This window comes from Oryzias latipes, chromosome 14, assembly GCF_002234675.1.
Source record: "Oryzias latipes chromosome 14, ASM223467v1".
Taxonomy (NCBI): Eukaryota; Metazoa; Chordata; class Actinopteri; order Beloniformes; family Adrianichthyidae; genus Oryzias; species Oryzias latipes.
In genome coordinates, this window is record NC_019872.2 from 8,390,636 (window position 1) to 8,417,755 (window position 27,120).

General features: G+C 39.0%; 2 protein-coding genes across 4 annotated transcripts; both read right to left on the bottom strand.

Moving 5' to 3' along the window:
• Window positions 1-3,440: 3,440 nt before the first annotated feature.
• Window positions 3,441-10,342, bottom strand: pcyox1l (prenylcysteine oxidase 1 like). The gene is made up of 7 exons (XM_004076153.4): window positions 9,978-10,342; window positions 9,074-9,280; window positions 8,445-8,619; window positions 6,052-6,263; window positions 5,617-5,757; window positions 4,993-5,407; window positions 3,441-4,891 (listed from the first exon to the last, which is right to left on the bottom strand). Exons 1-7 carry the CDS (start codon window positions 10,084-10,086, stop codon window positions 4,642-4,644), a joined length of 1,509 nt encoding a protein of 502 aa, XP_004076201.1. The 5' UTR covers window positions 10,087-10,342; the 3' UTR covers window positions 3,441-4,641.
• Window positions 10,343-11,274: 932 nt separating this feature from the next.
• Window positions 11,275-26,126, bottom strand: tcerg1 (transcription elongation regulator 1). Of its 3 annotated transcripts, XM_023962223.1 has the most exons (22): window positions 26,031-26,126; window positions 24,339-24,582; window positions 21,666-21,818; window positions 21,166-21,442; window positions 20,820-21,062; window positions 19,929-20,036; window positions 19,279-19,338; window positions 17,839-18,039; window positions 17,510-17,616; window positions 17,275-17,360; window positions 17,031-17,191; window positions 16,564-16,645; window positions 16,291-16,426; window positions 15,881-15,970; window positions 15,653-15,771; window positions 15,226-15,376; window positions 14,252-14,416; window positions 13,869-14,051; window positions 13,497-13,676; window positions 12,631-12,714; window positions 12,433-12,533; window positions 11,275-12,051 (listed from the first exon to the last, which is right to left on the bottom strand). In XM_023962223.1, exons 1-22 carry the CDS (start codon window positions 26,075-26,077, stop codon window positions 11,850-11,852), a joined length of 3,180 nt encoding a protein of 1,059 aa, XP_023817991.1. In that variant the 5' UTR covers window positions 26,078-26,126; the 3' UTR covers window positions 11,275-11,849. The 3 variants fall into 3 exon arrangements, with proteins under 3 accessions (XP_023817991.1, XP_023817992.1, XP_023817993.1); XM_023962224.1 differs by lacking the exon at window positions 19,929-20,036; XM_023962225.1 differs by lacking the exons at window positions 19,279-19,338; window positions 19,929-20,036.
• Between the last annotated feature and the right edge of the window lie 994 nt (window positions 26,127-27,120).

Genomic DNA, 27,120 nt, shown 5'->3' on the forward strand with positions numbered 1-27,120 from the left:
CTGGACCAATGGGGTTGGGCGAAAACATTTCTGCAACATTTCAGCGTTTTTATTTTACAGTGATGAAATATCAATCAACGCTAAAAGAAATGAAATGACTAAAATAATCCCTCTAATAAAATTTATTTTGTAAAATTGCTTTTCTTTACCATAAATCCGCGTAATTAACCTTTTTTCCTTTGCTCCGTTTGGAGTAAACTTTTAATTTGGAGCACTTACAAGATGGCCACAATTCTAAATTAGAAGAACAAACAAAAACGAATCATTCGTGTGGTTTTTCTAGTTAGACTAAAAATGTTTATTTTCCAGAATATCTCCTTGCTTAAACATTTATCATCTAATCTAATCCACCAAACACCAAATGAGAGTCAATGGCAGAATTAACAGTTAGTCGTTGGAATGGAAACGGCTAATTTTCCAGTTTCTGCATAATCGTGCATAGAATCTACTCTTCTCTGTGACTCATTCAACAAAATGCATGTTTCTTTTTTTATTGTTTTATATAGCAATAGACCGTAGTGTAGAAATTGAACTACCTTAATACTTTTTCAGGGTGTATTGGAACATTAAAATATTTAGATAGTATTTAAAAAGTAAACTTAAATTATACGGCTTCACTTTTCGTACAGACTATACTTGTAGTATTCTTAGACTACTTTTTGCTAAGGGAAAAGAAAGAAACCATGAACCACTTGTAAGAGACATTTTTTCACATATTTAGATTTTCTCAGATTGTGTTGTGGTTTGAAATTTTTTTTGTATTACTGTGATGACAGCATTGTCGCATGCATTTGAAAATGGTGGTAAACTTCCATGAACTGCACACCTTATATTTCCACAGTTTAATAGTTAAATTAGTTTACAATTTTCAATTACTCATCTTTTATTAATAACTAAAACCCACACATTTATACGAGTTAGAATTTAAAAAAATGTTTTGTGTTTTAACAGTGCATTTGTGTTTATTTGCATAAACCTCAAGAATATGTTAGTATATTTTACTCTAATTATAAAGGCTGTCATCCGTTTAATTAATGCCACCTGTTTTGAGTTTCTACTGTTGGTCATGGTGGGGTTGGAGGTTTCTGCTCTAAAATTAATTCATGAACACACCCTGAGCAAAAAGTAGTCTATTTAAATGTACTTCAGTATTATTTTAATACATACTTTATCTATACTAAAAGTGAGACAGTATTGGCCTACTTGAAATTTACTTTTTATATGCTATAGGTAAACTTAAAATCTTCCAATTTAGTCTTAAGAAGTATTCAGTTAGTATACTTCCTTTAATGCCCGTACGTGGACTACAGCATACTTACTATACGTGTTCTTACACTCCATGTACTTAATAAAATAAGCTTGAAGTGTAGTACTTTTTGCTAAGGGTAGAACAGCCAGGCCAAAGGGTCAGATGTCATCCACCCAGCTTTTCCAAGGGAGGAACTATGGATGAATTTAAATCAAGTTTGTTGGCTTTAGGTTTGTTGGGTTGTCATACAAATATGTTTCTTGTATTTTCACAGGAAGACCACCTCTTATCTTAAATCTTGCCTGTGTTAAGTTTCCCTTATGCTTATAAAGTAGTTTAATTAGCCACTGTAAATGTTCCCCTGGTGTGTCTTCTTGTTAGTCCTGTGTGTTAGTCTGTTCAGTTGATGAAGCGGGAGATAATTTTGTTTGTGTTGGTTTCGTTAAAAGGCACAGGGTTTTTTTTTTTCTATTTTTGAGAAAAAAGTAACTTTATTTGATACATTTTCTGTGTCTGGATCTTCACTTGGTGAATCGATCTCAGAATTGGCAAAACAGTTTTGAAGCTTCTAGAGAAAAGCAAAAGAGGCATTAAGCCAAGATGTCAGAACTTCACATTTCTTTCACTTTCAAAATAACTTAGTTAATATTCCTCCCTTCTCTGATATGTAAGCAGCATTCTTTAATCTGTATCTGTTGGATTGCTCTGTACAAACAGAATGTGAGCATTAAGGTGTACAAGAAACCCAATTTACACCAGTATGTTATGTTTGACATCCTCTTGACTGTAAACCGGGATTAATCAGAGCAATAACACAGCCCTTGGGATCTGAGAATATCCCAGCTGGACTTTGGTGAAAGCCAAAAAGGGGAACTTATCAGGCTCAGACTATGAAAGAAGGGGAGCAGCAGAGGAGGGAGATTGTCCTCCTTACATGTCAGGTGTATCTGAGGAACTCTGACGGATCTTCAACACAAACCACGTTCATTTTAGACCTAGCAATACACCAAGACAAAAAAAAATCCAATCCAAAGACAAGACAATAAGCAGGAGTGCTCTGATCGGTACTTTGGGGGAACTAAACAACTCCTCCCCAAAAGGATGACACAGCACGGAACAGCCATAATACCAGACCAGGACTCAGCAACTCAGCTGGACCTGAACACATGTGGACACTAGCAGAGCAGGTTAGGGTCAGATTTCTGACAAATTGTGCATTTTGTAGTACAAACACCAAATTTGGCATGGACAATCCTTAAAAATCCCCTCTTTAAGAAAAGCATGTTAGTCTACAGAATACTATTATGTATTTTAAAATCTTGGATTTTCTTGTGTCTAACATGCTTTTCTGACAGAGAGGGAATCCTAAGATGCATCCATGCCAAATTTGGTGCTTGTACCACAAATCTCACAATTGTTGTTATAACCGTCTCCACTACCCTCCTTTGAAGAAAATAAAGTCACATTATGGACAGGGAGGACAGATGGTTTAAAGTCCTCTATTGTCATCAATTCTGATTTGACATATTTTGAGTTTGTTGCAGAGGAGACTGGGGTTCCACTCACACCTGACACACAAACAATGAACCCCTAATCAGTACTGCAATCTTTGAGGAAAAAAGAAGCTATAGCTGCCATTCTGATAATTATTAACAGGTGTATCTGCTCACATGATTTCTAGTTTTTAATAAATGACCGGCAGCATTTAGAACCGAAGAAGCTACTCAGATGAACAGATTCTGGATTAGCGGTGGGCATCTCCTGGTCTCAAAGGCCAGTGTGTCTGCATGTTTACCCAATACCACTGACTTACTCACCTGAATCAGGTGTGTCCAGCCAAATACAATAAACATGCCAGAGAAGGGAACGCTGGGAAACGGGCAGGAATGCGGCCCTCACTTCCCACCCGTTTAGATCTTTGAAGTCCGGTTTGCCCGAAGACCAAATCCTGCAACTCAATCATAAAGTTCTCTTGATTTTTCTGAAATACTTTTAGTTACAACTGAAAAACCTCAAGATTACATACTTACCAGGTCTATAAATAATACATCTTTTTTCTACATAGTTTTTTTGGAACAATTGTATGCAACTCATTAGCTCTCTAAAACCTCTGAAACACACAGCTGACTGCTAACAGCCGTATGCCAAAACTAACTACATAAATAATAAAAAGAAAATACAGTTTTAGGAATTTCAGACAACTTTATTTCCAGCTTGTCCACCAGTTTGGAACTGTTTCCTTAGATCCTCACAAGACACAACTAACAACTAACAGTCTTTGAAGTCTTAACGTTGTTAGTGGATGAATGAAATCCACGACACGCCCAGTCAACAAATTGGGCCATTTTGATTTTTTTTTTTTTGTTTTTCATTTTGGCATTTGTACAAGTCAGCTTTAACATGCATTTTCACAAAATCACACCCTCAATAAGAAGCATAACTCAATCTGCCTTTCATGCTTAAGAGGAAAAAGGGGTCACGCTAACCAGCAACAGTCCCTGATCTGTCCTCTGTTTTTGTTTTTTTTCCCAGCTCAGTGTGAAAGCTGGTTGGCTCTATTCCCCAAATAGAAAATTCTTTCCGCTGGATTACGCAACAATAGCAGCAGGAAGGGGAGATAATGAAAGAGTCTGATGAAAGGCGCAAGAGAGCACCAGTGGTCACCGCTATGAGTCACCGCCTAATTATTTTGTTCATTGTTGAAAATCTTTTACTTTGATAAGACTTGACTTTTAGCTGCTGCATTATCAGTCCCAGCAGTGAGACTAATGCAGTGGGATGGGGATGACAGTCAAAGCATCTTACAGAATCTAGTGTAGAAAACAACGCAGAGACTCTTTCATTTATTCACATTTTCATTAATTCACAACAGTAGCAACTAAAAGAAGCAATTTTATAATAATTTACAGACTCTTTGCTAAGATACAGTATGTGGCAGCAGAGTTTTCTAAAGCAAAACCATTGGATGTTTGATCACATCACTGGCCCAAAGAGAGAAAGAGTGAAACATTTCTAAAGGGGTCGCCTCAAACGTTCTCATCCAAACAAGCTGAAGTTCTAATATCTGTCAAAATGAAAGCATGTTTGTTGACATAACTGTAAAATTGAGTTATTCTGCATTGTCCTGAAGCACCATACATGTGTGCCGCTCATCTACCTTGGCATAACTACTGAGAACCGATGCCTAGGAGGTAGAATGGTCTTAGATTTAAAAAGCTCCTCAGAAAATGCATGGAGCTTCCCGTTGCCCTCAGTGTTCAGTGAAAATTTTAAAAAGCCTCGGCCACATTTTGTAAACTAAAATGAAAGGCAAAAAAATATCATAGCTTCAAGTTTAGCTGCAACATCCTCCTGCAGTTTTTACTTAATCCAGGAGCCTTTGTCTAACCACATCAAAGTTCTGTCTTGATCCTGTGCATCAGATCTTTCTGATCTACCATTTCGGTCTGTCTGTTCCAGCGGTGGTAAGCCAACAAAGCAATGTTCTTGGCAGCCACAGAGCTCATCTCCATGGCACTGCCGGCCCACTCAATACCATTGAGGTAATAGAGATTGGGATGGAGCTCCACTGGAGGAAGTCTCTGGTTGCTGCCATAGTGAGGGTACGCTTGCCACTCCGTCACCTGCACTGAGTAGTAAGACCTACAATTCAGAGATATGGGAAAGACAACAGGGAATCTCAATAAGGCAAAACTGTGTGAACGCGAACATCAAAAACATTACAGTAACTTCATCAGACTGACCTGAAGAGCATTTTTAGCTCTGGTTTGTCCAGCGTTTGTGGCGAGAACACCTTGTAGACTCCAGCCTCTTGTGGCTGTTTGCGGCGAAAACCCGCTGAGATGTTAACGGGACAAACACTGGCCACGCTGTTGAAGAACAGACTGGGCGTATCGGTAGTCAGAACGCTGGCGAATGGGAAGAGCCGAGGGTCCGGGAAACCGAAGAAGGAGGTGTTTAGGTATCCGTGAACAATGGTTGCTACGGTGCTGTGATAGCTGCCAGGAAGTTGGTCAAATGGCGTGGTGAAGCCTTGGAACTGGAGCTCAGACCCAATGCTGGCCTGGAGCGGAGTCGCCAATACCACAATGTTATACAGTTCAGATCCTGTTGTCCCTGTTGCTGTGGTGAAGTTCAGCTGGTACTCCAGTGCATCCCCTGGAATAAAAGTAGATGTACAAGTCGTTTTCAATCCTACTCTACTTCTGTTTATATCAATTCCACATTTTCTGATGCAGGTCTTTATAACCTAAAACAGCCCTCTGGGCTCTTTGCTCCAAATGTGCTTTTTCTATGTTTCTAAAGACAATGGGAATTTTCTAATACACAAATCCTGATTTTATTCAGCAAACAACAAGGTGGAGTACCTGAAGGGACAGGGGAGATAGAGTTGACTTGCGCTTGCAGCAGGTTAGCGTTGGCCATCTTTAGCAGACCTGAACACACCATTTTGTTGCCTCCCTCCACCGCCCACAGGTTGTTCTGGGCGCCGGCTAAAGAAACGGCGCCTGCAACACACATAGAGGCGTAAAGGACACAGCCGAGTGCTATGAACCAATTACCAAGCCACCTACACATTTTCCTATTTTCTCCTTCTTGCAAACCCCCCCACCCTCTTCCTTTCACCTTCCTTTCCTCTCTTGTGTTGACTCCTCCAGACCCCATTTTTAATGATTTCTCCACATCAGCATGCCTTTTAAAAAACTGTCCCTAAATAAATGAATACAGCTTTTGTCACATTGTTAGCTCCACATGCTCTCCTTCTCAGCTGCTGGGTTGTTGTTTTGTTTCACTCAGCTGACCTACAAAAGCAGGGATGCTGACGTTCTGTCCGTAGTTGACCCTCATGACGGGCGCAATGACTTCATCAATGAAGCGCTGAGACACTCCCAGCTCCAGCAGCGAATCGGAGAGCGGCCGTCTGGTCATGTTGATGAAGCCAGTGCCACCAAGAGAGTCCAAGAGTTCTTCCACAGAGCTGAAGGCGTAGCCGTGGGCCTGGTACTTATAGATCCTGTTATGTCACACACATTACAGTCAATCACTGAATTTGCAGACATATTTAAAGACTCAAGTTGGCACTTTAGTCGTTCCCTTCACCTGGATACAAAAGAGAGAAAAAACGGTTGTCCTGGTAACCATGCATGCAGATCAAAACAGACAGGGAAAAAAAAAAGATTATTGTTGTTGCCTCAGAAGTGATGCAGATATAAATTACTTCCTGAGGGAGGAAATTGAGGTTGATGGTGACAGATGAGGAATAAAAGGGAAATTCTGAGCTTTACTCACTTAAAAACTGAGAATAATTTACAATGGTTCAAGATTTTTTCATCATTACTTTAAATATCAAAATCCATTTTCTGAAAATATATCAGCATGTTAGAATAGAATAGAATAGAATAGAATAGAATAGAATAGAATAGAATAGAATAGAATAGAAATTTAATTGATCCCACTATGGGGAAATTTGATTTGTAACCATAGTTCTTTAAGAACAGAGGATAATAAATAACACAATGAAAAAAAGGTCTATAGCTGTAGAGTCTAATAGCTGATAGACGGAAAGATCTGCATCATGCTCCTTCCTGCAGTGAGGGTGTTTCAGCCTCTGACTGAAGTGCACCCATGCTCTCATGCAGATGTTGTGAAATAATGAAAAAACTCAAAGTTAGAAACTCACAGTGCGACACCCTAATCTATCAATAATCTCAAAAACAGCTGCAAAGGTTTCCTCAGATTTTAAATGGTCTCAGTTTGAGCGAGTCAGCTGAGGAAAACAGCTGACTTTGACAGATGTCCAGAAGACAGTCATCAACACCCTTCACAAGTAGGTCATTGCTGAGCAAGCGGGTTGTTCGCAGAGTGCTGTATCCTCTATCAAAAAATGAAGTGAGAGAATATGGATGAACACAGCCTTCAGAGGATGGTCAAGGAAAATCCATTCAAGGAATTTGGGGAAACATTAGAATGAGCGGACTAACGTTTAAGTCTGCACCACACAGACAAATCCTCGTGTAAAGCCACTCCTGAACTAGAGATGACAGCAGCATCTTACCTGAGCAAGATGAAAGTAAAAGTAATTTAGAAATCAAGGTCCCTGAATCTGGAGGAAGAGCGGAGAGGCACAGAATCCACAGTGCTTGAAGTCCAGTGGGAAGTTTGCACAGTCAGCAGTGGTTTGAGGTGCTTTATCATCTGCTGATGTTGGACCACTGTGTCTTCTGAAGTCCACAGTCATCTATCAGGAAATTCTGGAGGACTTCATCCTGCTCTCTGCTGACAAGCTGTGATGAGATTCTGAGTTTTCTTCTAGTAGAACTCAGCACCCACACGGCCAAAAGCAGAATCACTGATCATGTTGCTACTGTGCTTGACGGGCCAACAAACTTGCATGACCTGGACCTGAGATAGAAGCTCTGGGCTGTTCTAAAGAAGAAGATGAGAGACACCAGAGCCAACAATGCAGATGATCTGAAGGCAGCTGTCAAAGTAATCTGGGCTTCCACTAAACCTACGCTGTGCCACAAGCAGATGGCTTCCATGGCATAAAGCATTGATGCTGTAATTCATGCAAAAGGAGGTCCAACACAGTACTGAGTGAATAGAAATACATAAAAACATTCTTCAAAAGCCTAAAATATGGTCTGAAAGCATCCTTTTTCATATCCTTTCATTCCTTTAATTTACTGAAACACCAAATGTTAAGTTTCATTATGAGCAAAGGTTGATCAACCAAACCACACTCGAACTTTTTAAGCCGCACCTTTAAATTTTGAAGAAAAAAAACTAATTTATGCACACAACTGCAGGCATATACTGTATTTAATATCACGTTTGAGCTCAGCAAGTAGAAAAGCCACAGCTCCCGGGTGGCAAAATAACTGTAGATTACAAGATATATCAATGCATAAATCATGTTTTATCTTAAAATAAGATATAATATTATGTTGGTAACTACAGCTAAAACAAATAAAAGTAAGAAACCCAATGCTATTTACTAGAATTATATGGTAAAATGAAAATTTTACATTTACTTTGTATTGACTTGGTCTGCAGTGGTGTCACTTTCAGTGGCTTTGATGTTGTGGATGTCCAGGGTGTAAATAATGAATTCCACACAATTAACATCACGCCGAGCTCTAACACAGCCAACCCTCATCAATAAGTCACTAAGTAGCTGCTGTAAAAATACTACCTCATAAATTTCTCCATGATTTCCTCCACCCACATCTGCAACCGGATGAAGCTGATTCCATAGCGCCACCACAGGCGGAACAAGTCCAGCAAGTACCAGTCTGTCTCCTCCAGAATCATCTCCTCTCCGTTAAAAACCGCCGTCTTCCCCGCCACATTTCGACGATACTTCAAACCTTAAAGGGGGAAAAAAGGCAACACAAAAGGACAGGTAGACATAAACATACAGAGAGATCAAATCATTTAAAAAAGAGCTAGCTCCTGAGAAATCTAAACATTTATTTTAGCCAGGCATTTATTAGAAGTTCAGAGACAAAAATGGCCCAAAAGTTTTCAAATAGTATATACATTATTAAGAGAAAGAATACACTACCTTCATTATTTCTAAAATATATAACACATAGTACAATGTAGCTTTCTGAAACCAATACTTTGCTATAAAGTATACTTATGCAAAATCCTCCAAAATTAACTGATAGGAGAATTTAACCTAAAAACAAATGTTAAAATCTAAAAAATATATATAAAAAACAGAGAAATGCTCATCTACTTTGTGCCAGGTACAGAGGATCAACATCCTCCACTGTTGAGACTCGGTTTTTGTTGCCTAGTGTCAAAAAGTTCATTTACCGAGCTGTTTGACGAACTCTTGCATGTGGAGGTTGAGGGAGTGGATGATGGAGCCCCCAGACTCGTAGTCATTGTGGTTGACTGTTACAGTTGCGAGCCGGCCTCCGACCTCGCCCTTCTCGTACACGTCCACCTGCACATCAGGGCCAAAGTGTTGGCGAAGGAAATGGGCGGTGGCGCTGCCTCCAATCCCTGCTCCAACCACAGCTGAAAAACAGGCACAATTAAAGGGTGGAATTAGAAATAAAAAAGGATGAGAAGGTGGCTAAAGTAAGTAGTATTTTGTCTTTCAGTAGTAAATATATGACACATTTTTAAGAATGTTGGGTGAGCAAACACTAAACTAACTGCTCATTTCTTATGCTGTTTGCCATTTTTCCTCGTTTTAACCTTGACCAGAACTGTACAGGCTTTTTATTTTTGTATGTATGCAAAAATTGCACGAATGTGTGCAAAACAAGACAATAAAAAAGGTCGATTTGGATTGAATTCTATTAAAGTGCCATCAAAGCAAAGAAGATTTTACAGATAACATTAGATTTAATAATTTGAACTTATGGAATCAGGCAGACAATATGTAAAATGAATACTCAAATTTGACAAATCCAAATAATACAACTTAAATAAAAAATAAATTAATGAACTTTCTGACCATGAGGCTTTTGAAAAAATGATGAATGACAAATGATCCACCAAAACAATACTTTTAAAATTCATTGAAGTAGGATAAGAATCTTATTTTACATTACAGATGTTCTCCAGTCAAAGTAGGATTTTGGTAATGTTTGAAATATCAGCTAAGAACATGAATTTAATAAAACTAGACATTTCTATGAAGATTGATTGTTGTTCATGTTAGCTCAATGGCGCTCCAGCTTTGACGTTTGATGACCATCCAGCCTACCGATTTTAGAAGGTGGAGCTCCATCAACGTTAGTGGGGGTCTCTGGTTCTCCAACAATGGACCAAGCTAACAGCAAAGGGACGCAAATCGAGAAGCGAAAACGGCGCATAGCGGCAACAGAGAGGGCAGGCGGGTGAAGATTAGCCTAACAGTGTTTCTCAGCTACGGTACGTTTCACAGATAAGCATGCGTTTTCCTTAGCAATTACATTCTATACTAAAATTTTCTATGATTTAACTCATTGTACAACCGCATTATTAAAAGCAAAAATTGCTGTTATTAAACCAAAGGGAGCTTGACTACGATTCATCGGTCGGAAACGTAACGGTCCGACGATGAATTAACATCCGGCAATATCACGTGACCCAACCCTGGGACCAATGAGATTATGGAAACCTGCGCAGAAACGTTTCTTTTCAGTTTACTTCAGTGGTTTCATGTAAAATTGAACTTCCTTTGTAGTTCTACTGCATCGCACTTTTTTTACTCGAGTACATTCAAGATGAAAGCAATATGCTTTCATTCACAATTTTTCTCTTGCAAATATCGTAAACAATAATCCTGACAGTAAAAGCCTAAAAAATACATCAATTTGAATTTGTTGATTTATGCTTATTGAAATTTTTTTAATTTATCAAGAGATTCTAACAAAGTTTAAAACTTATACTAAATTTGGATATATATTCAATGATTTAGTTACTCTAGTTTTGTGTTGTGCTTTGAGACATCCTGTTTCAATTTGTAATAAATTACAAGACATTGCATAATAAATTGGAGCCCACTTGGGGTCACGGGGCTGTGGAACCCTTCCAAATTTTTTTAAAAAATGTTTAGAACAAATCTGAGACCTTTAAAGGCATCCTGTTTTTATTTTATTTTTACTTTTTAGTAGATTGTCACACATTAAATCTGCTTGAGCAATATTTTAAACACTACTCTTACTTCAGTAGTATTTTCCAACCTGCAGTTCTGACTCAGTTTTGTGTAAACACTGGTATCATGTTAACCTGTTATCCAAATTGCACGACTTTTAATTTTAATAACTTTAAATTTTAAAAACACTTCTGAAAGTTTTTAAAGTACCCATAGAAGCCATTAATAGACAAATCACCCTTATCACACAAGTCTGCATGTTAAAAGAAAACATTTAGATGTATTTACATTATTCGTTAGTGTTCATTGGTGATTTTATTTTTTAGTCAGGTTCTGTAGTGTAACCAGTCAACTCTTTCTTTCAAAATATTAGAATAGTTTAATAGCAGTTGAATAGCTTTTAAATGAAATCTCAGGACACGTGTTGAAAAACTGTGGAAGTTTCCTTTAATTAATTCAACAAAGAAACTGCTGCCACATTGGAATAAACCACTGAGCTTAAACTAACATTCACACTGAGCCTGAAACATGACTGGCACAGTGGAGATGTAAGGCTTAAGGACGCCTCCAATCGAATGCACACAAACCTGGAAGTGTGCGAGACATTCATACACACACAGGCTCGCATACACTCAAATTCATTTACATCAGCTATCTTACATCTGTGTGGCTGCTCAGGCAGCTGCCTCCCTCCCTCCCTCCCTCGCATGTTGTCTATGGAAGGTCAGAGGTCGGCGGTTACCTACCGGTCAGGAAACCTCTGTTCCCTGCTGGTGCCTTAGATAGAAGGCTACTTCAGGGCTAAGAGGTGAGATAACACAAAGAGCATAACCATTCATCTCAATGTTATATCTTTATGTAATATGACCCCAGGCGATAACACTGCAAGGCCACCTGTGGGCCTGGAGACCAGGGTTTGTGGGGTGCTGAGGGAGGTCATGCTCTGGCCAAAGAGGGGCGCACTGACAGATGGGACAACGGCCATGAAGATGTAGTTGGTCACTTGGTGGAGCGTCGAGTTGGCTCTGACGCGGTTGGAGGAGGTGGAGGGCCTCGCCGATCTAAGTCTTCAATGTAGAACATGATGAGCTTCCTGCGCTCCTCTGGGACGCACTCCAGAACAAGGTAGCGCTTGTCGTTCTGCAGGATCTTCTCCACGTCTTTTAGGTGCTGCTCTGACTCCTGGATCAGTTTTCTTGACCTGAAATTAGAAGTGAATAAGAAACAGGTCAACGTTGATGTAAACCATTTCCTCAGTGCAGATGCCAAACATACTTTGTTCAGCAGTCCTTACTTCACCGTGTGTTCTACCTTCTGAAATGTGGATTTAGGTGAGCAGAAGCCTTTCAAGCAGGTAAAACACATCAGCATTCAGAAGTCATTTAGATCATTGTGTAGTGAGGGTGAGGAGGAGAATGTCATTCAACAATTTGTCATTTCAATACCTACAAAAATGTGTTGATATTTCTGTCTGAATTACTTTTATCATCTCCTTAATGCAACTAAAACATGTTGAGTAGTTCAAATAAATGCTTAAAATGATCTTTAAGTATAACTTGTGCTTGGTGTAAACTGTACAAACCTGTACGTTATGAACTTTGTCTCCTTTAACAAGGTTCTGAAGTCAGCCTTGGCTGTTATGTATTTGTCTTTGATGTAATCTTCAAATTCTCGCTGTCTCTTCTACAAACACAGAAAACCAGGTGAAACATAAGAATAAATAAAAACTTCTTTTCAAGAAAATTAGAACGAATAAAAAAAAAAAAAGAAACATCCTTACTCTGTCACTGGAGGAAAATTTTATACAGCGAGGGTCGTCTTTGATGACCTTTTTAACCTCCTTCCATGAAGTCGTCAGAGTGATCTTTAACATAAATGTATATGTTTAGAAGTGAGGCGCTCCTGCAAATACAACTTAATACGTGATAGTCAAAGACCCACTCAGATAGATGCCGTGTTTTTAGCCAAAAAAAACAAAACAAAAACCCGTCTTTCTCTGATTCACAATGATTTGAATAAAGAAATACCCATAAAGGCAATTTTAAGCTGAATTTTTTTTCTTAGTATGGTTTCCGTCATCTAAAAAATGCCACGAGATCATGTGAAAAACCAGATTTTCCTTTGAGTGGGTCATCAACAACAGTAAGGTCCACTGTAAAAGCTGTGCTGGTATTTCATGGTTTTCAAAGTTTACAAGGAGAAAACACTTCTTTAACAAAAAGAACCCAGAAGCTATGTGTTAAGATGTGCTACTTAAGTGAATTGAACCTTTATTGTCATTGCAACACAAACCTATACTTGATTAGAAGCATAAACTGTTAATATGAAATAAATCAGATCATACAAAGCGTAGAAGAACAAACTTCTGCCACCTGGTGGACAGAGAAGGCCTGAGGTTATGGATGGCCTGATTTGCAGGAACTAACAACTCTGTGGTCCAAACTGGAACTTTTAAAAAAACAAAACAACAACCCCCAAGTTATATTTGCTGAAATCCAACCGAATGACTGAAGGCAAACCAAGTTAGTTACACGGTGAAACCTAGAGTAATACCAAACAACTGAAGAAAAATCATTTTGGTGTACATTTGTGATCAAGTCAATAATAAACCAAAAGGCTTCTAGCATCATTTCCTTTGCCTCTTACCATGCTGGTCTCATCCAGTAGTTGTCTGAACTGTTCCTTTTTCTTTTTGGCCAGTGCTTCTACGTGTTCATTGAAAAGTTTCTCTTTCTCTTCCCTCTCCAGCAGTGATGAAGACTCCCAGCGATGGTCCTTCCGCAAGTTGCGGCGCGTGTCTGACCACGTTGCATCTGAAGAACGTACCTGTAGCGAAAAACAACCGTTTTTCTCCTCAACAAGGTCGACACCATAAAGCCTCAAAAACTAAACTCGTGCAGAGAATCTTTTCCAAATGTTTACCATCAGTTTTTACTTTGTTGCTTCTCTTTGGGACTTGATAAAACGTTGAAACGTCATAGGTCAACAACTCTTCAGGAAGTTATAACGCTGACTCACCATATCGGACATGAGAGCTTTGAAATGCTGGATGGCTTCCTCCCGTTTGTGCTGCTCCCTCTCCCGGTCGATCTCTTTGGTCTGTTCTGATCGGGCCTTCTGCACCTCCCGCTCCCGCTCTCTGAGGCTGGCCTCAATGCGAGCCTGCCGCTCCAACTCGCGCTCCTTTTCAATGTCCACGTTCTGTGGAGGATGACACACACACACACAGTTTTGTGTTCACGCTATTTTGTGTAATGACGGTAGGGGTTATGCATTAATGGAGATCAGTCAAACTTAAGGTTTGCATCATCAAAAAGCTGCTGGTCCTTTCAAAGCAAACACTGAGTTTGGTAATAACTAAAGCACAGAAAAGGCTGATGAGAACTCAGAGCTTTCTCTACCTTGGCCTGTTTTTCCATGAACTGTTTAAACAGTTCCTCTCTGAGTGCAGAGCTGTCCACCGCCTTGTATCTGGGGTCGGTCTCTAGTCTCTCTTTCACCTTGCTCCACCGATGGTTTCCATCTATGTGCTGGTCACTCAGAAGATCAAAGAAGTCCTGTCTCACCTGGAAACAAACAGACGATTCTTACTTATTTCATAAATCCATACATGAGAAGCAGAACAGAAACTAATACACACAGTGATACTTTAGTCACTCCCAAACTACCATGCAGACTCTTACGCTAAAATGCCACATAGAGTTTGCTACAAACATCTTTTTGATGTTGGAAACAAATCAATTTTAAACTACAAAAACTAAATGAAATAAAATAATTTTGGGGTTCCTTCATAGAAAAGGAAATCATCTAAAAATTGAACTGAAGATACATGAATGGGAAAAACTGTGCATTCATACCGATTCAGCAACCAAAGCTAGTTTGATAGTGGACACAAATGCAAAGCCCTTTTTAATTCTTCTCTCAAGCGTCTCATTGGTTGTTTCTTTTCTTTTCTTTGAATGTTCTTTTTTTAAGGGTTGATTTAAAAATGTGGACTGAGTCAATAAATACAACAGGAATGGAAGTAATGTTAGCTAAGAAGTACTGCAGCTACATTTTGAAAACAAATTCACCTCTCCAGGCACCTGGAGAGGTGAATAAAAGGTCAAACGTAACATAAAAATAATTAAAGGAAAAAGAAAAACATGTTTTTTTGCACGTTTTAAATGATGTCTGAATTTTACAAAGCTGTTATTGAGGGCTGGTGGGGGGGACAAAAGCAACTGGAGAAGAAACTAAAATATCAGTTTGTGCTTTAAGTACATGGGTAAGATCAGAAACAAGAAACCCTCAACTTTGAAATGAACCTCTGCATTCTTTACAATATGTTTAAACTTTAAACCGGAGCGTCAGCAGAAGAAAATCAGTCACTAACCTTCTCTCCTCTGGATTTGGAGTCCTCCTTTTCTCTCTTCCTCATGGCGGTCATGAACTCGATGAAGATGGCCTCTCTGTCTTTCATCTTTTCTATGGTTTTGAACCGAGGATCTCTGCCATGCTTCAAAGCAAATTCACTGAATGTTGTTCTAAAAAGAAAACAGGAAATAAATTCATACTGTTTGAACTTTAAGTTGAGCAAAATTAACATCCATAGAAATATTAATGTATTTTATTATTATGAAGAACGATGTACACAACATCGTAACATAATAAAAAATAATAAATAACATTAAAACTCTACACTCCTATGCTGTCCTCTTTGAGATTTTACACATACAAATTAAAGTAAAGATACAAATTCAGATTTTACCAGTTTAGTACAATAATTGACACCAGAGCAGCAAAAAGAAGCGTTTCTTTACCTGGGTGTGAGTTTTGCATCCTCCATCATTTTCCTGAACTCATCTTTAGCCTGCATAAGCTTGTTCTTCTTCTCTTTCCTTTCCTCCTCTGCTCGTGTCTTTACATACTGATCAAACACCTAAAAAACATGTTAAAAACGTCATCAGTAAAGACGTTTTCCAAATAAAGAATAAAATCTAACTGTGTTTAAGCATATTAACATATTCGGAAATGAAGAAGAACTGAACCTGTTTCCTCTCTTTTGGGTTGAGCAGAAGATAACGAGGGTCAAAAACAATCTTATGAAGCTCTTTGTCCCAAGTTGAGAAAGCAGACACCTGTGGGGGGGCAAGATCCTTGTTTTAGACAGAGAAACGAAACTGCTACCACACATCGACAACTCCATAGTAACCAGGTTTTCATCGAAATGTGAAGAAAACCATCAATTCTAAATGGAAATGCAGTCATGTCATGATTTCAGGTTTAATAGCTGCTATGAACAGACAGACATGAATTAAACCTCCATATAGCCGCTGTTTCAAACTAGTTTTATCAGTTTTCATGTGGAGGAGTTTACATCATTATATGCAGCAAAAAAGAAGCATGTTCTGTGATGTTATCCTCTGATGTGAACATTCTGAACCACGTTTAGCCTCACCCCTCTCTCCAGCAGCATTTCTCTGAACTGGGTCATCCTGGACTCCAGCGGCACGATGGCTCTTTCTCTGGCAGCTTTAAGCTCCGCCTCCATGGCTGCTTCTTTCTCTGTGTCTGACTCCTTCTGTTCTTCCTTCCTGTGAGGTGGAAATGAAAAGGACCAAAGGTTACCAACAAAACAAATACAAGTCAGCATTGAACAGCACCAAAAGACAAAAAATGAGCTGCAGAGGTTTGGACCTCTTTAACTTAAAAGCTGTGATACCAGACTTACTTCCTCTTTTTGGCTTTAGATGGCTCCTCATCCAGAATATCTTCTGTAGCATTGGACAAGTCTGGCTCTTCCTTAATAACACCTTGTATGAAGAGCAGAAAGAAGATTTTAAACAAAGTATTTTTGATAAGTGTTAAAGGTTGCACAACTGGAAATTGGTGTAGACTTTATGGTAATTGCCAGCAGCAGTTAAATTATGGGTGGTCCAACAGCAGCAGTAAGTATAAAAAGTAAATAAAATGATAAGACACTACAAGGTATAAGGAAATTAAAAATATGATCAAAAAACAAAAAAAAACAGGAGACACAATAATAAATAGAATTAGGGTAAATGTGCCCAAAAAGACACAAAAGTTTTGAAATGTATTAAAACAATCTAAACAATAAAGTGTTAAGCTTTCATAACTAATTTAAAAAAAATTGGCAGAAGCTTGTCATCCTTTGCCTGTCTTTGTTTTTGTCCACACCTGTCTTTTTGCCGTCTTCTACGCCCCTCTTGTGAGGCGGCTCCTGGATGTGCTTGTCAACATCCGCTCGACCCACAAGCTCCTCGGGACGGTCCCACATGGACAGCCGCGTGGTTGGGTTGTAAAAGAAGACACGGTCGTCACCTGTCCATACCACACACCTAAGAAGAGAAGACAAAGGCGTTCGTTTCCGTTTTCTTTTGCTAAAGAAGAAGTAAAGATGAGCGACGTTTGTAACACGTACCAAGGAGTGCCTGGGATGGGGTTGGTGGCTATGGGTCTGGCTTTCTGCGCCGCTCGCTCCTCTTCGGTCATTTCTTCTTCTTTAAGCTTCTCGACAAAATTGTGAACCACAAATTACTACTAATACCAAAAGTTATATATTATTGGCCATTTTCTTGTTTTCATTATTACATTTGAATACAGGCTTAGGTGATAAAGTAGTTTATGTTTGCAACCTTCAAATGTCTTTAACCCACCTCCTTCTCAATATTCATGTTTGCTGCTTTGATCTCCTCATCCTCCATCTCCATTGCTTCTGCTTCCTCCAAAGCCAGACGTTCACAGAGCTTTTGTGCTTCTTTTTCTAGTAAGGGTGTAAAAAAAACAAATTATTGATCCCCCTGGGATGCCTCCTTTTGGGGGGAAAAACGTTAATAAGAGGAAACACACAATGATTGTGTTTATCTGTTAACTTTTGTGATGTTCTTGCAACTATTGAATGTCTCCCTTCCTTAAGAGTTCTACTGTCATTTGACATAATGAAATGTGAGACTCACCGCAGTGGCTCATCAGTAGTAGAGCCTACCTTTGTCTAGAACAGCCTGTGGCTTCTCCCAAGTGGATTCCAGCGTTCTGTTGTTGTAGTAGTACGTTTTACCATCTGCTGTTTTGTATTCTGTCCACTCTGGGAGGTGCAGGGATCCTGCCATGGAGGCAGGAGCAGCTGAAAGTGCCAGCTGGGGGTGCATCATGGAAACTATTGGTGGGCCCATCCCAGGAAGCATGCCTGTTGTTGGTTAGAGGAGACAAGACAACCGGTGATTAGACGAGCTATTTTTCCTCAGTGAAACAGGAGGTGGCTAAATGCCTGTAACATTAACTTGATATAAAAACTAGAGTCCCACTGATTTAATGAATTAAAGTTATTTTTTATACATGCATATTTAAAAAAAAAAAAAAAAAAAGCTAGTTTCCGCTCTAGTTTCATCTACGTGTGACCTATGAGCAAATGAGGGTAAAACCAACCTGAGTTTCAAAAAAAAAAAACACTAGAAAGGTAAGAAACAATTTTAAAAAATGTAGTTTTCTGTTCTTTTAAGACGCCATTGGTCGAACTCTAATCGAGACTGTCAAATAAGAAGCCCTAAACAAGCAGTTATTTTACCATCAAGCCCAATAAATGCTATGATGGATGAAAAATAGTTCATATTTTGGTTCCAGGAAAATGAGTTTTTGGAGTAGAAAGTGTGCAAATTAAAAATAAAAAGTTACCTTCAACATACAACAAATTGACAAAAAAAACACGGGTCACATACACAAACAAGTGACCACACACTTGACGACCATGCCACAAAAAAAGACAAGCATGTGACGACAACATGTAGCTTTGACCGTCGACACAGCTAAAGCGTCACTATGCAAAACAGCTAAAGTTAACCATGCGTTTACAGCTCCTAATCGAGGTTCAAAATGACTCCTCCTCACAACAAAATACATGATCTTCCCCAACAATGTAGCCAACAGCAAAATAAAAAGGTCTCTGGCAGACCGAGAATGATAAAACGTTGTCTTCTAACACAATAAGCTCCTTTGTACTCAAACGAAAAGCCCATAGAAAACAACGTGCGCCATTTTATCCTGTATGCAGCTTTTTCTTTGCACACCATCAATATTTTGAGACAGTTCAAGACATGTGGGGCCAGGAATAGAACAATCAAACTTTGTCAAATGAGTCATGGCAACCCCTAAGAGGCAACTGATCCTGTGTGTGGAGTAAAATCGTGCAGCAAGTTTAACTCGGTAAACATCCATCTTTTACATTAAGATAAGGAAGACAAAAAAAATTACAGCAATAAAATCCTTTAAATCGGCCCCTTGTCTGAAAGGCTAAACAGCAACCACTCTAAGCAAAAATCAACACCACCCTAATTGTTTTTACGTCCCCATATGTAGCGTAGAACGCGTGTAGACATTTACTACCATGCCATCTACTGGAGATTTGAGAGGCGAGCGGCTGGGTGTTTACCGTTGGCGCTGGGGCCTGCCTTTACACAGGGCGCACCTACTATCTGCATCATTGCTACACCTGAAAGAACAACGGACAAGCAAGCATCTGGTTGAAAACAGCAGGACACCACAAATCAGCTACCGCCGTGCTTGAGTTAGTGTGTGGTCCCACTCATACACACACATCTTCACATTCATCTCCATTATGCAGCAGCGGTGAAACAATCACTTGTTTAGAAATAGTTTTAGAATCAAAAGGCTGCAGTGAAAAGCATACATCGTCCTTTAAAATAATAATTTCTCTGATGAAACTTGATTATAAAAAAAAAAAAAGGAAATTGCGTTATATAGTAAATAAAGGGTTTAGAAACAAAAAAACATGGTTTTAAATAAATTCAAGGTGGAAAAGATAAGACTAAAACATTTTCTAACTGTGTGTAGCTATAAACAGCCCCCTGAAATAACAATTAAAGCACTGTTGAATAACATCAGGTTTTCATTCACTTAAAGACCCACTCTGGTCATCTTCTGTCTGTTGTAAAAGCGTTCCCATTGGTCTTTTATGTGTGATTATGACGTTTTTGGCCAAAAAAACGGGATAATCACACAAAACGGTTGTTTTTTAGGACATTGTTTCTGCAGAGCAGCAGGAGTTCATTAGAAATTCACCTCCAAGTTGCGGGCGTGACTGTTGGTGCGGAGTAAGCCCGCCCCCACTTCCCATTGCCCATCTGTTCACACGCTCTCCTGGTAGGTACAGGCCCTCACAACCCCAACCTAACATTACAGACACCACAAAAATGGCGAAAAATATTGGAGCCAGCTGGGGGGAAAAAATGACATTCATGGATCTATTTGTCTACAAGTGGATGCAGACAAATGGAGCAGAGCAGGGAATTTGTGGCCCGTCCAGCATATTTCTACGTCACAAATAAGATCTTTTTCCAACTGCATGTTTTCTTCTGCCCCTGATTCACAACAACTTGAATTAAGAAATACTCAGAAATGCAATTTGAAGACTAATATTCTCTATATATGTCCACCATCATCAGAAAAATGCCATAAGAATACATTAAAAACACTGAAAACATCATTTTCATCAGAGTGGGTCTTTAAGCAAAAACAGAGTTTGGTCTCAATGTGCAAGGATGGGTGTTTACTGTTGATGCACAGTTAAAGCTGAAGCATGTGGGCTGTGAAGCAACATTTAAAGACTGAACAGGAATAAAAATTAATGTTGAAACAAACTCCTCCGCTGATGGCCTAAATCACACATCATAAGCTTGACAGAAAACAAAGATTGATTTTTTTTTTTGCAGCGCTGCAAAAACTCGAATTCCACTCTTTGCCTTTTTTGTCGTGCTGACAATCCAAACTGGCATATAATATTTCTAGAAAACCACTAACGAGTTACTAATTTGAGTGAATTTGCTCAATTTATGACAGTAAAGCTATTTACTCATGTACTCCCTTTCCCTATCAAGACAAAAAAGAACCAATTTGTGGCAAAATTAGCAGAAAGCGAATCTGGAGTCATATGAGGACCGAGTCTTTCCTTACCTGGCAGAGGAATGTGCATTCCTGGCAAAGGCACCCTAAAAGGGGGCACCATGACTGGGGGAAAGGCAGGTATGGTAGCTGTGGGCTGGGGAACGCTGTGTGGCAGGGCTGTTGGTAACAGCGACATGGTTTGGACTGCTGTAACAGGAGAGGGAACTGTGGAGACGGTCACCACGGTGACTGGCGACACCGAAACAGTTGAAGTCACGGTAACAACAGGGCTGTGGTCTGATACGTTGGTGGCTTTTGAGAAGGGAAGAAAGAAAACGTGAATCAGTTTTGCCCTCCAGCGTCATGACTTTTCCATTTTAGCTAGAGGTGGTTCCTGCATGAGTTGGGACTTTACCTGGCATGGACACAGACGGGGAAGGACTGGTGATGGAGTCCGGACTGGAGGTGAGCGTCTGGGAGGGAGTGGAGGTTGGGGCCTGTGTGGGGGAGGCTGCTGCTGCTGTGCTGACTGTAGTGTTGCCACTGCTTGAAACAGCAGTCACCCCCACATTTGCACCTGAGCCTGCAGCCCCCGCTCCCAGAAGAGGATTGAGCTCAGACTGCTGGATGATCTTCACTCCCTCTGGTTTACTCCATGACGACTCTCTGGTCCGGGCATTATAGTAGTATATCTGTGCAGAGACGATGACAAATACGTGTTATAACTAAGAAAGTTACCGCAGTTTACATTATTTCTATAATATTTGCTGTTAAATAAGGAAGGAAAACTAATCCTCTCAGCGAATCTGGGACACAAACAAACCACAGTCTGCTAAATTCTTCTCAAATAAATTAGGATTTCTCTTTACAAACAGGATGCAGATGTTGTCAACTGCTTTTTTTTTTCCCATTTACCTTTCCCTCTGACGCTTTGTTTTCTACCCAAATCTCCTCTGTAGGGTTGAGGGCGGGGTTGCCGGATGAAGGAACAGGGGGCATCCCAGGAGGAAACAGCATTCCTGGAGGAGGGGGCAGGTTGCCAATGGGAGGAGGAAGGAATGGAGGTCTCTGCAGAAACAGATACAGGTGAAGTTTTTAAACTGTACAGAGTACAGCTCCATCAGCAGACAGATGTTTTGTTTGAACAGAACAATAACTGATAGTTTGAAGGTTCATCTGTCAACAGAGTCAGACTTAAAGACAATGGGGGGGAAAAAAGTTTGTTTTGCCTTTTAATGGCTTTAGTTTGGAGTTAATGCCTCTTGGTTCATAACTACACAGTACATCTGACCTGCTCACTGATTCCTTGATTACAACTAAATCCATCTCATTTTTAAGTAGAAAATCACATTTCTTAAATACTTTTAGTACATTTTTGTACATTTGTAATTGAATAACCTTTCATTGGGTCTCAATTGAGCTGAAATGACCTAAAAATTTATACTTTAACGAATTGTCTAACTAGGGTTTGGTCTCAAACTGAATCCAATATTGAATTAAAAAAAAACTTAATAGCAAACACTGATACTCAAGAGAATCATTTTTTCAACACAGTATGTTTTATTCAAATGTTTAACGCAGCAGGTTTTACATAAAGCAAATTATTCCCTTCAGCCTGAACTTTGTTAAAACTGCAAAATAATTAACGTTTTCTTCCTTTTGAGCTTACTTCTTTGTATTCTGCTTTATAGGACAAGCCCCAAAACACATTCATGTTTTAAAAAACAAAACTAAAGTGTTAAAGATACCGTCATCTTGTTTAAAATGTTTCTTTAAATCGGTATAGAAAAGAAAAAAAAGAGTTGTTCAAGAACCAATATAAGTATCCAAAATGAGAGGATATCCAGCATCTACTACAGCTACTTAAACCAACAGCAAGTCAATATAAAAACTTGATTGTTGTACATTTGCACCATCACAAGGAACTTGGACCAGTGCAATAACAAAACCATGAATCCAATTTTTTAGTCACCACCTTTTCCATTAAAATGGTTAATTAAGTTAAAAATCGGTCGTTTATATTTGTCAGGAATGTATGTTAAACGTTTTCAACAGATCACATCAGTGAAGAACTGCAGTTGAACACATTAACAGCTTCAGAAAATCCTGAAGTTTGACCATTCAAGCTTCATTTTGATGGTTCAATGTTAGAGATTAAAAACTAAAAAAAAAAATGTCATAGAATTCATGAAAAAAACTTATAAGAGCTGAAAGCAAAGGCTCTGTTGTAAATCAATAACCACAGGTCTGTTTTTGAAAAACTGATAACAGTTAGCTGCTCATTTCAGATACAAAAGAAGAGGACTTTGATGGATTTTTGGATGCTGATTGATGACTGAAAATAAATTAGATAAATCACAACCAACTCAGTTTTGTCCCCACTGCCTTTTTAAAAACACACACTAGGAGGCATGTTTTACCGGTATGTTTAAACGTGCCCATGCCTTAAAACCCTGTGCGCCTTTTAGTATGTGTTAAATACAGAAAAAGCCCCCATACCTGAAACTGCGCCCTATAATCCAGTGCGCCCTATGGTTGTGAAAATACACAAGTTGCTGGGGTTCTGTTTTGAAAAGTTCCTTACGTTGATGTCTGGAGGAAGATGCCTTCCCTACACTAGCTTTCATTTTTAATTAACCTCGTTGTTATGGCTGGCCTGTATTTAGGTTTGTTGCTATGGATCTCGACTACTGACAGTGATGGGATAATCCAAAGAAACCCAATGCTCATTAGGGGTGTAACGATACACGTAGTTGAACTGAACCGTTTCGGTACAGCAGTTTCAGTTCGATTTCAATTTTCAATTTCTTTGTATAGCCCAAATTCACAACAACAGTCGTATCGATTGGGCTTCGGTTCGGTTCACTTCTGTAACGTTTCGGTACGTTTTTTCTTTTTTTCCTGCACATGCATTACAACGACCCAGCTGCTTTGTCACACTTCCCATGAATCTTAGTAGCTGTAGGCGGGGCTAACCCCAGGTCGCCACCGTATTAACTTTGCGCCGAGACGGAAGTAATGTTAGCCGTGAGTTTCCTCCGAGACGCTATTAGGCGACGGACAGTAAGCATGTCAACATATGGCTAATGCAGATGCGAGGCCAGAGATGAAGACCCCCCCATCTCCTTACGCTCTCCTGTGTGGGAACACTTCGGCTTTGTTGTTAGCATCCATGAAGGAAAAAGACAATTGGTCAAGTCGAATGCTGTGCAAAGATAGCGTACGCCACAGGTAACACATCCAATCTGTTAACGCAATTAAAACGGCATCACCCGACTGTAACGATCGGATCTACAAGAAAAGAAATGTGCAAGTTAAAATGTTTTTTTTTTTACCAGTGTTAAGTATCCAAAGATTTTGGTTCCTGGCAGCTAAAAGTTTATTTTATTTTACTAAGCAGATCACCTACATAAGTCAATTTTAGCGCATCGTTACACCCCTAATGCTCATTGTGGTTAGTTTGTTTAATTTATGCTTGATAAATCTTTGTGTTGATTTATTTTGTTAGCTTTTACTACATATTGCAAAAAGGAGTCTTTTTTTTGTTTTGTTTTTTACAAAAAAAAAAAAAACATTTCCATGCTGCACCTGTAGATGAGGAGGTCCAATAGGTGGTGGCATGCCTCCTGGGGGTGGGATGGGTGGCATGTTGGGGTCAAAAGGAGGTCGTGCAAATGGAGGTCGAGGTGGCGGTCCTCTCAACATCCCAAAAGGAGGCGGCGGAGGCCGGAGCAGCGGTGGAGGGCCTCGCAACACTTGTGTTTGGGCTGGCGGAGGGGTAGGAGCTTGGGCAGGAGCAGGGCTGCGAAACCGCACCGCCTGCTGCGCCATCCTGGTACAAAATAAAAGGTCATAATATCATAAAGCGTCTTATCACTTCAAGAAACAACTGCATGCTAAGCTGTGCAAGAGCAATAATATTCCAATTATATGGCTCATCTTTGTAGTGGTGATATTGTATGATTGCTCAGTTTTGTCTGGTCTATGTTGCTTGTCTGAGTTAAAATTTTCCTGCTTAAATAATAAAATAAAATATTATTTTCAAAATCTGAATGGAACTTATTTTTAAATTGCTGTTTTTTTAAGTTTGTAGGTAAACGTTTGCTTGCAATACTTTTTAAGCTATTTCCAAATTCATAATTTCAATGCTTTAAAGACATTGCGGGAACCCTGAAAAAAGGGGGCCATTGGTCAAGCAAAGGTCATTTAGATGCAATTAGTGAATTTATAGTACTCCAAAACATGAGTTTACCAGAGTTTAAGAGTGTTTAAATGACTAATAACACAGTGATATAGAAGAAAATGATGTTGTGCAGCTGTATTACACTACATATTCAGTATAAACACACATTAAATGTAAACAATTCAATTAAGCAAAAATGTAATTTGAATAACAGGCTTTATTACAATGTTTACGGGAGGTGCTAAGTATTTATTTGTTCACAAAAAAATAATGAAACTTCACATAAAGAAATATTAGATTATCTGTTACAACACTGATTCGTTGCGCCTAAAACAGCAGAATACACTGTGTGTGATCACGTCAGTCACTGATCAATCACAGGTTTTTAGTAGGATGTCAAGTCAAAATAAACATGTCCTTTAATCACACCAAAGAAAATTATGGACCAACAGCGTTAACATCCAGACAAGTCGTCCAATCGAAAGTTGTACAGGGTCAGTTTCATGATCATGAGCTGTAAAAAGAATTGTCAAGTTTAAAAAAACTGATATTTGTGAACAAAACTGGGCTGTTAAGTATGGTCAAGCTTAAAATTGCATCTCGTAACTTTGAATTTATACATGAATTGACGATAAATTACCTAAATCGAAAACAAAAAGGCTAATTATCGTCGTTTATGCTAAGGCTAACAGAAGCTAAGCCTAAGCCCATTCAAAAATACTGAATTGGGTGCGCTAGTGGTGCTGTTTACAATTGTGCACATTTAGCTCACTCACAAAGTATGTTTATATTAGGATTTCTGTGCTACCTAAAAACAAGCACAATGTATGTTAGCCGGTCGGCCAGTCTCGGAACTTTGGATACGTGAATGTTTACCGCGTGTGAACAGCAGAGGCGAGGCGAGCCGCCTAAAAACACAGGCTAGTTAGCTAGAAGCTAGTTAGCTGGCGTGGTGAAATTCGCAAGGAAAGCATCTCATTTGATCCCAATCTCTTAACCAAAAAAAATCCCGAACTTAAGCACAGTAAATTTCCCATTAAGCTCAGTTTTATGTCCAGTTTGTATCTAATTTATGACATAATTTCCCTAGCTCTAACCTGTTGTCGTTGAATCCAATAGACTCGTTCTCTGTCTGGTCCGCCATTACAGGAAAGTGTTTCTTGACTCTTCCTGGAAACGCCCCTTTGTGGTTTCTCTGTTTCTGGTTCGCTATTGGTAGCTGTCAATCAAAAAGTTTAACGAGTTGTACAAAATCTGATTGGATAGATGGTCTCTCGCGAGTGTTCCGTTTAGATCTCATTGGTCTTTTTTATTTGTGTACTAGGTGATGTCTTTGTTCAATGAAAGATCACAGTCGTCTTCATTTCATAGATCTCAAATGATAAACTACGCATTAACGTTGTTTTATGTTTAACTAAGACGCATAGTTGTAAGGTTTTACACAAAAAACAATGCATAACTTGCAAAACCTTGCCTGAAAAAAATAAAATTGTTTGCACACACAATACCCAAAAGTCCCAATAATATATTTTTCAAATGTTCTCATCAAGTAACTTTTATGTCTATTTAAAAAAAACTATTTTTTCTATCATTATCCTGAAATCTCTTCATGTACTGAATACTTCAGAAGAATAGTTTTATGGTTTTCATGCCTCTGACAAGTTTGTTGGGAGAAAGTATAAATTTGACCATACAAATATCTTTTGACCATTTAACTTTAAATGTTGTTGTCATTGATGGATGATGTGTCCTCAACACATTCCAGAACCCTCCAAGAACAGCCACGCTGTGCAGATTTACACTTGCTGTACGTTTTCGCAGGTGTGACAAAATCCAGTCAGTCAAGCTTCTCCATTGTCAAATAAAAGGAGAATAATCAATCATATAATCTCATTGACAATTTTAAACAGTTTTTTGAAGAGCTGTTCAGTGTAAATACTGTCCCCTGCTGGTAAAAGAGGTGGTCATGATCTATGAAAACAGAAAACACAAAAAACCGTTCAGCACCACGAGTATAAATTTAAAAGAAGAATGTTTGCTCACGTAATATTGTTTGATTCTAGACACTGTTTGCCTTCAGCGATTGATGGGAAAAAAAACATATTTGTTGATTAATAATAAACTGTATTGGTCAACTGAGAAGTAGAAACAGAATAAAAAGAAATTAAACAAGATTTTTGAAAGTCT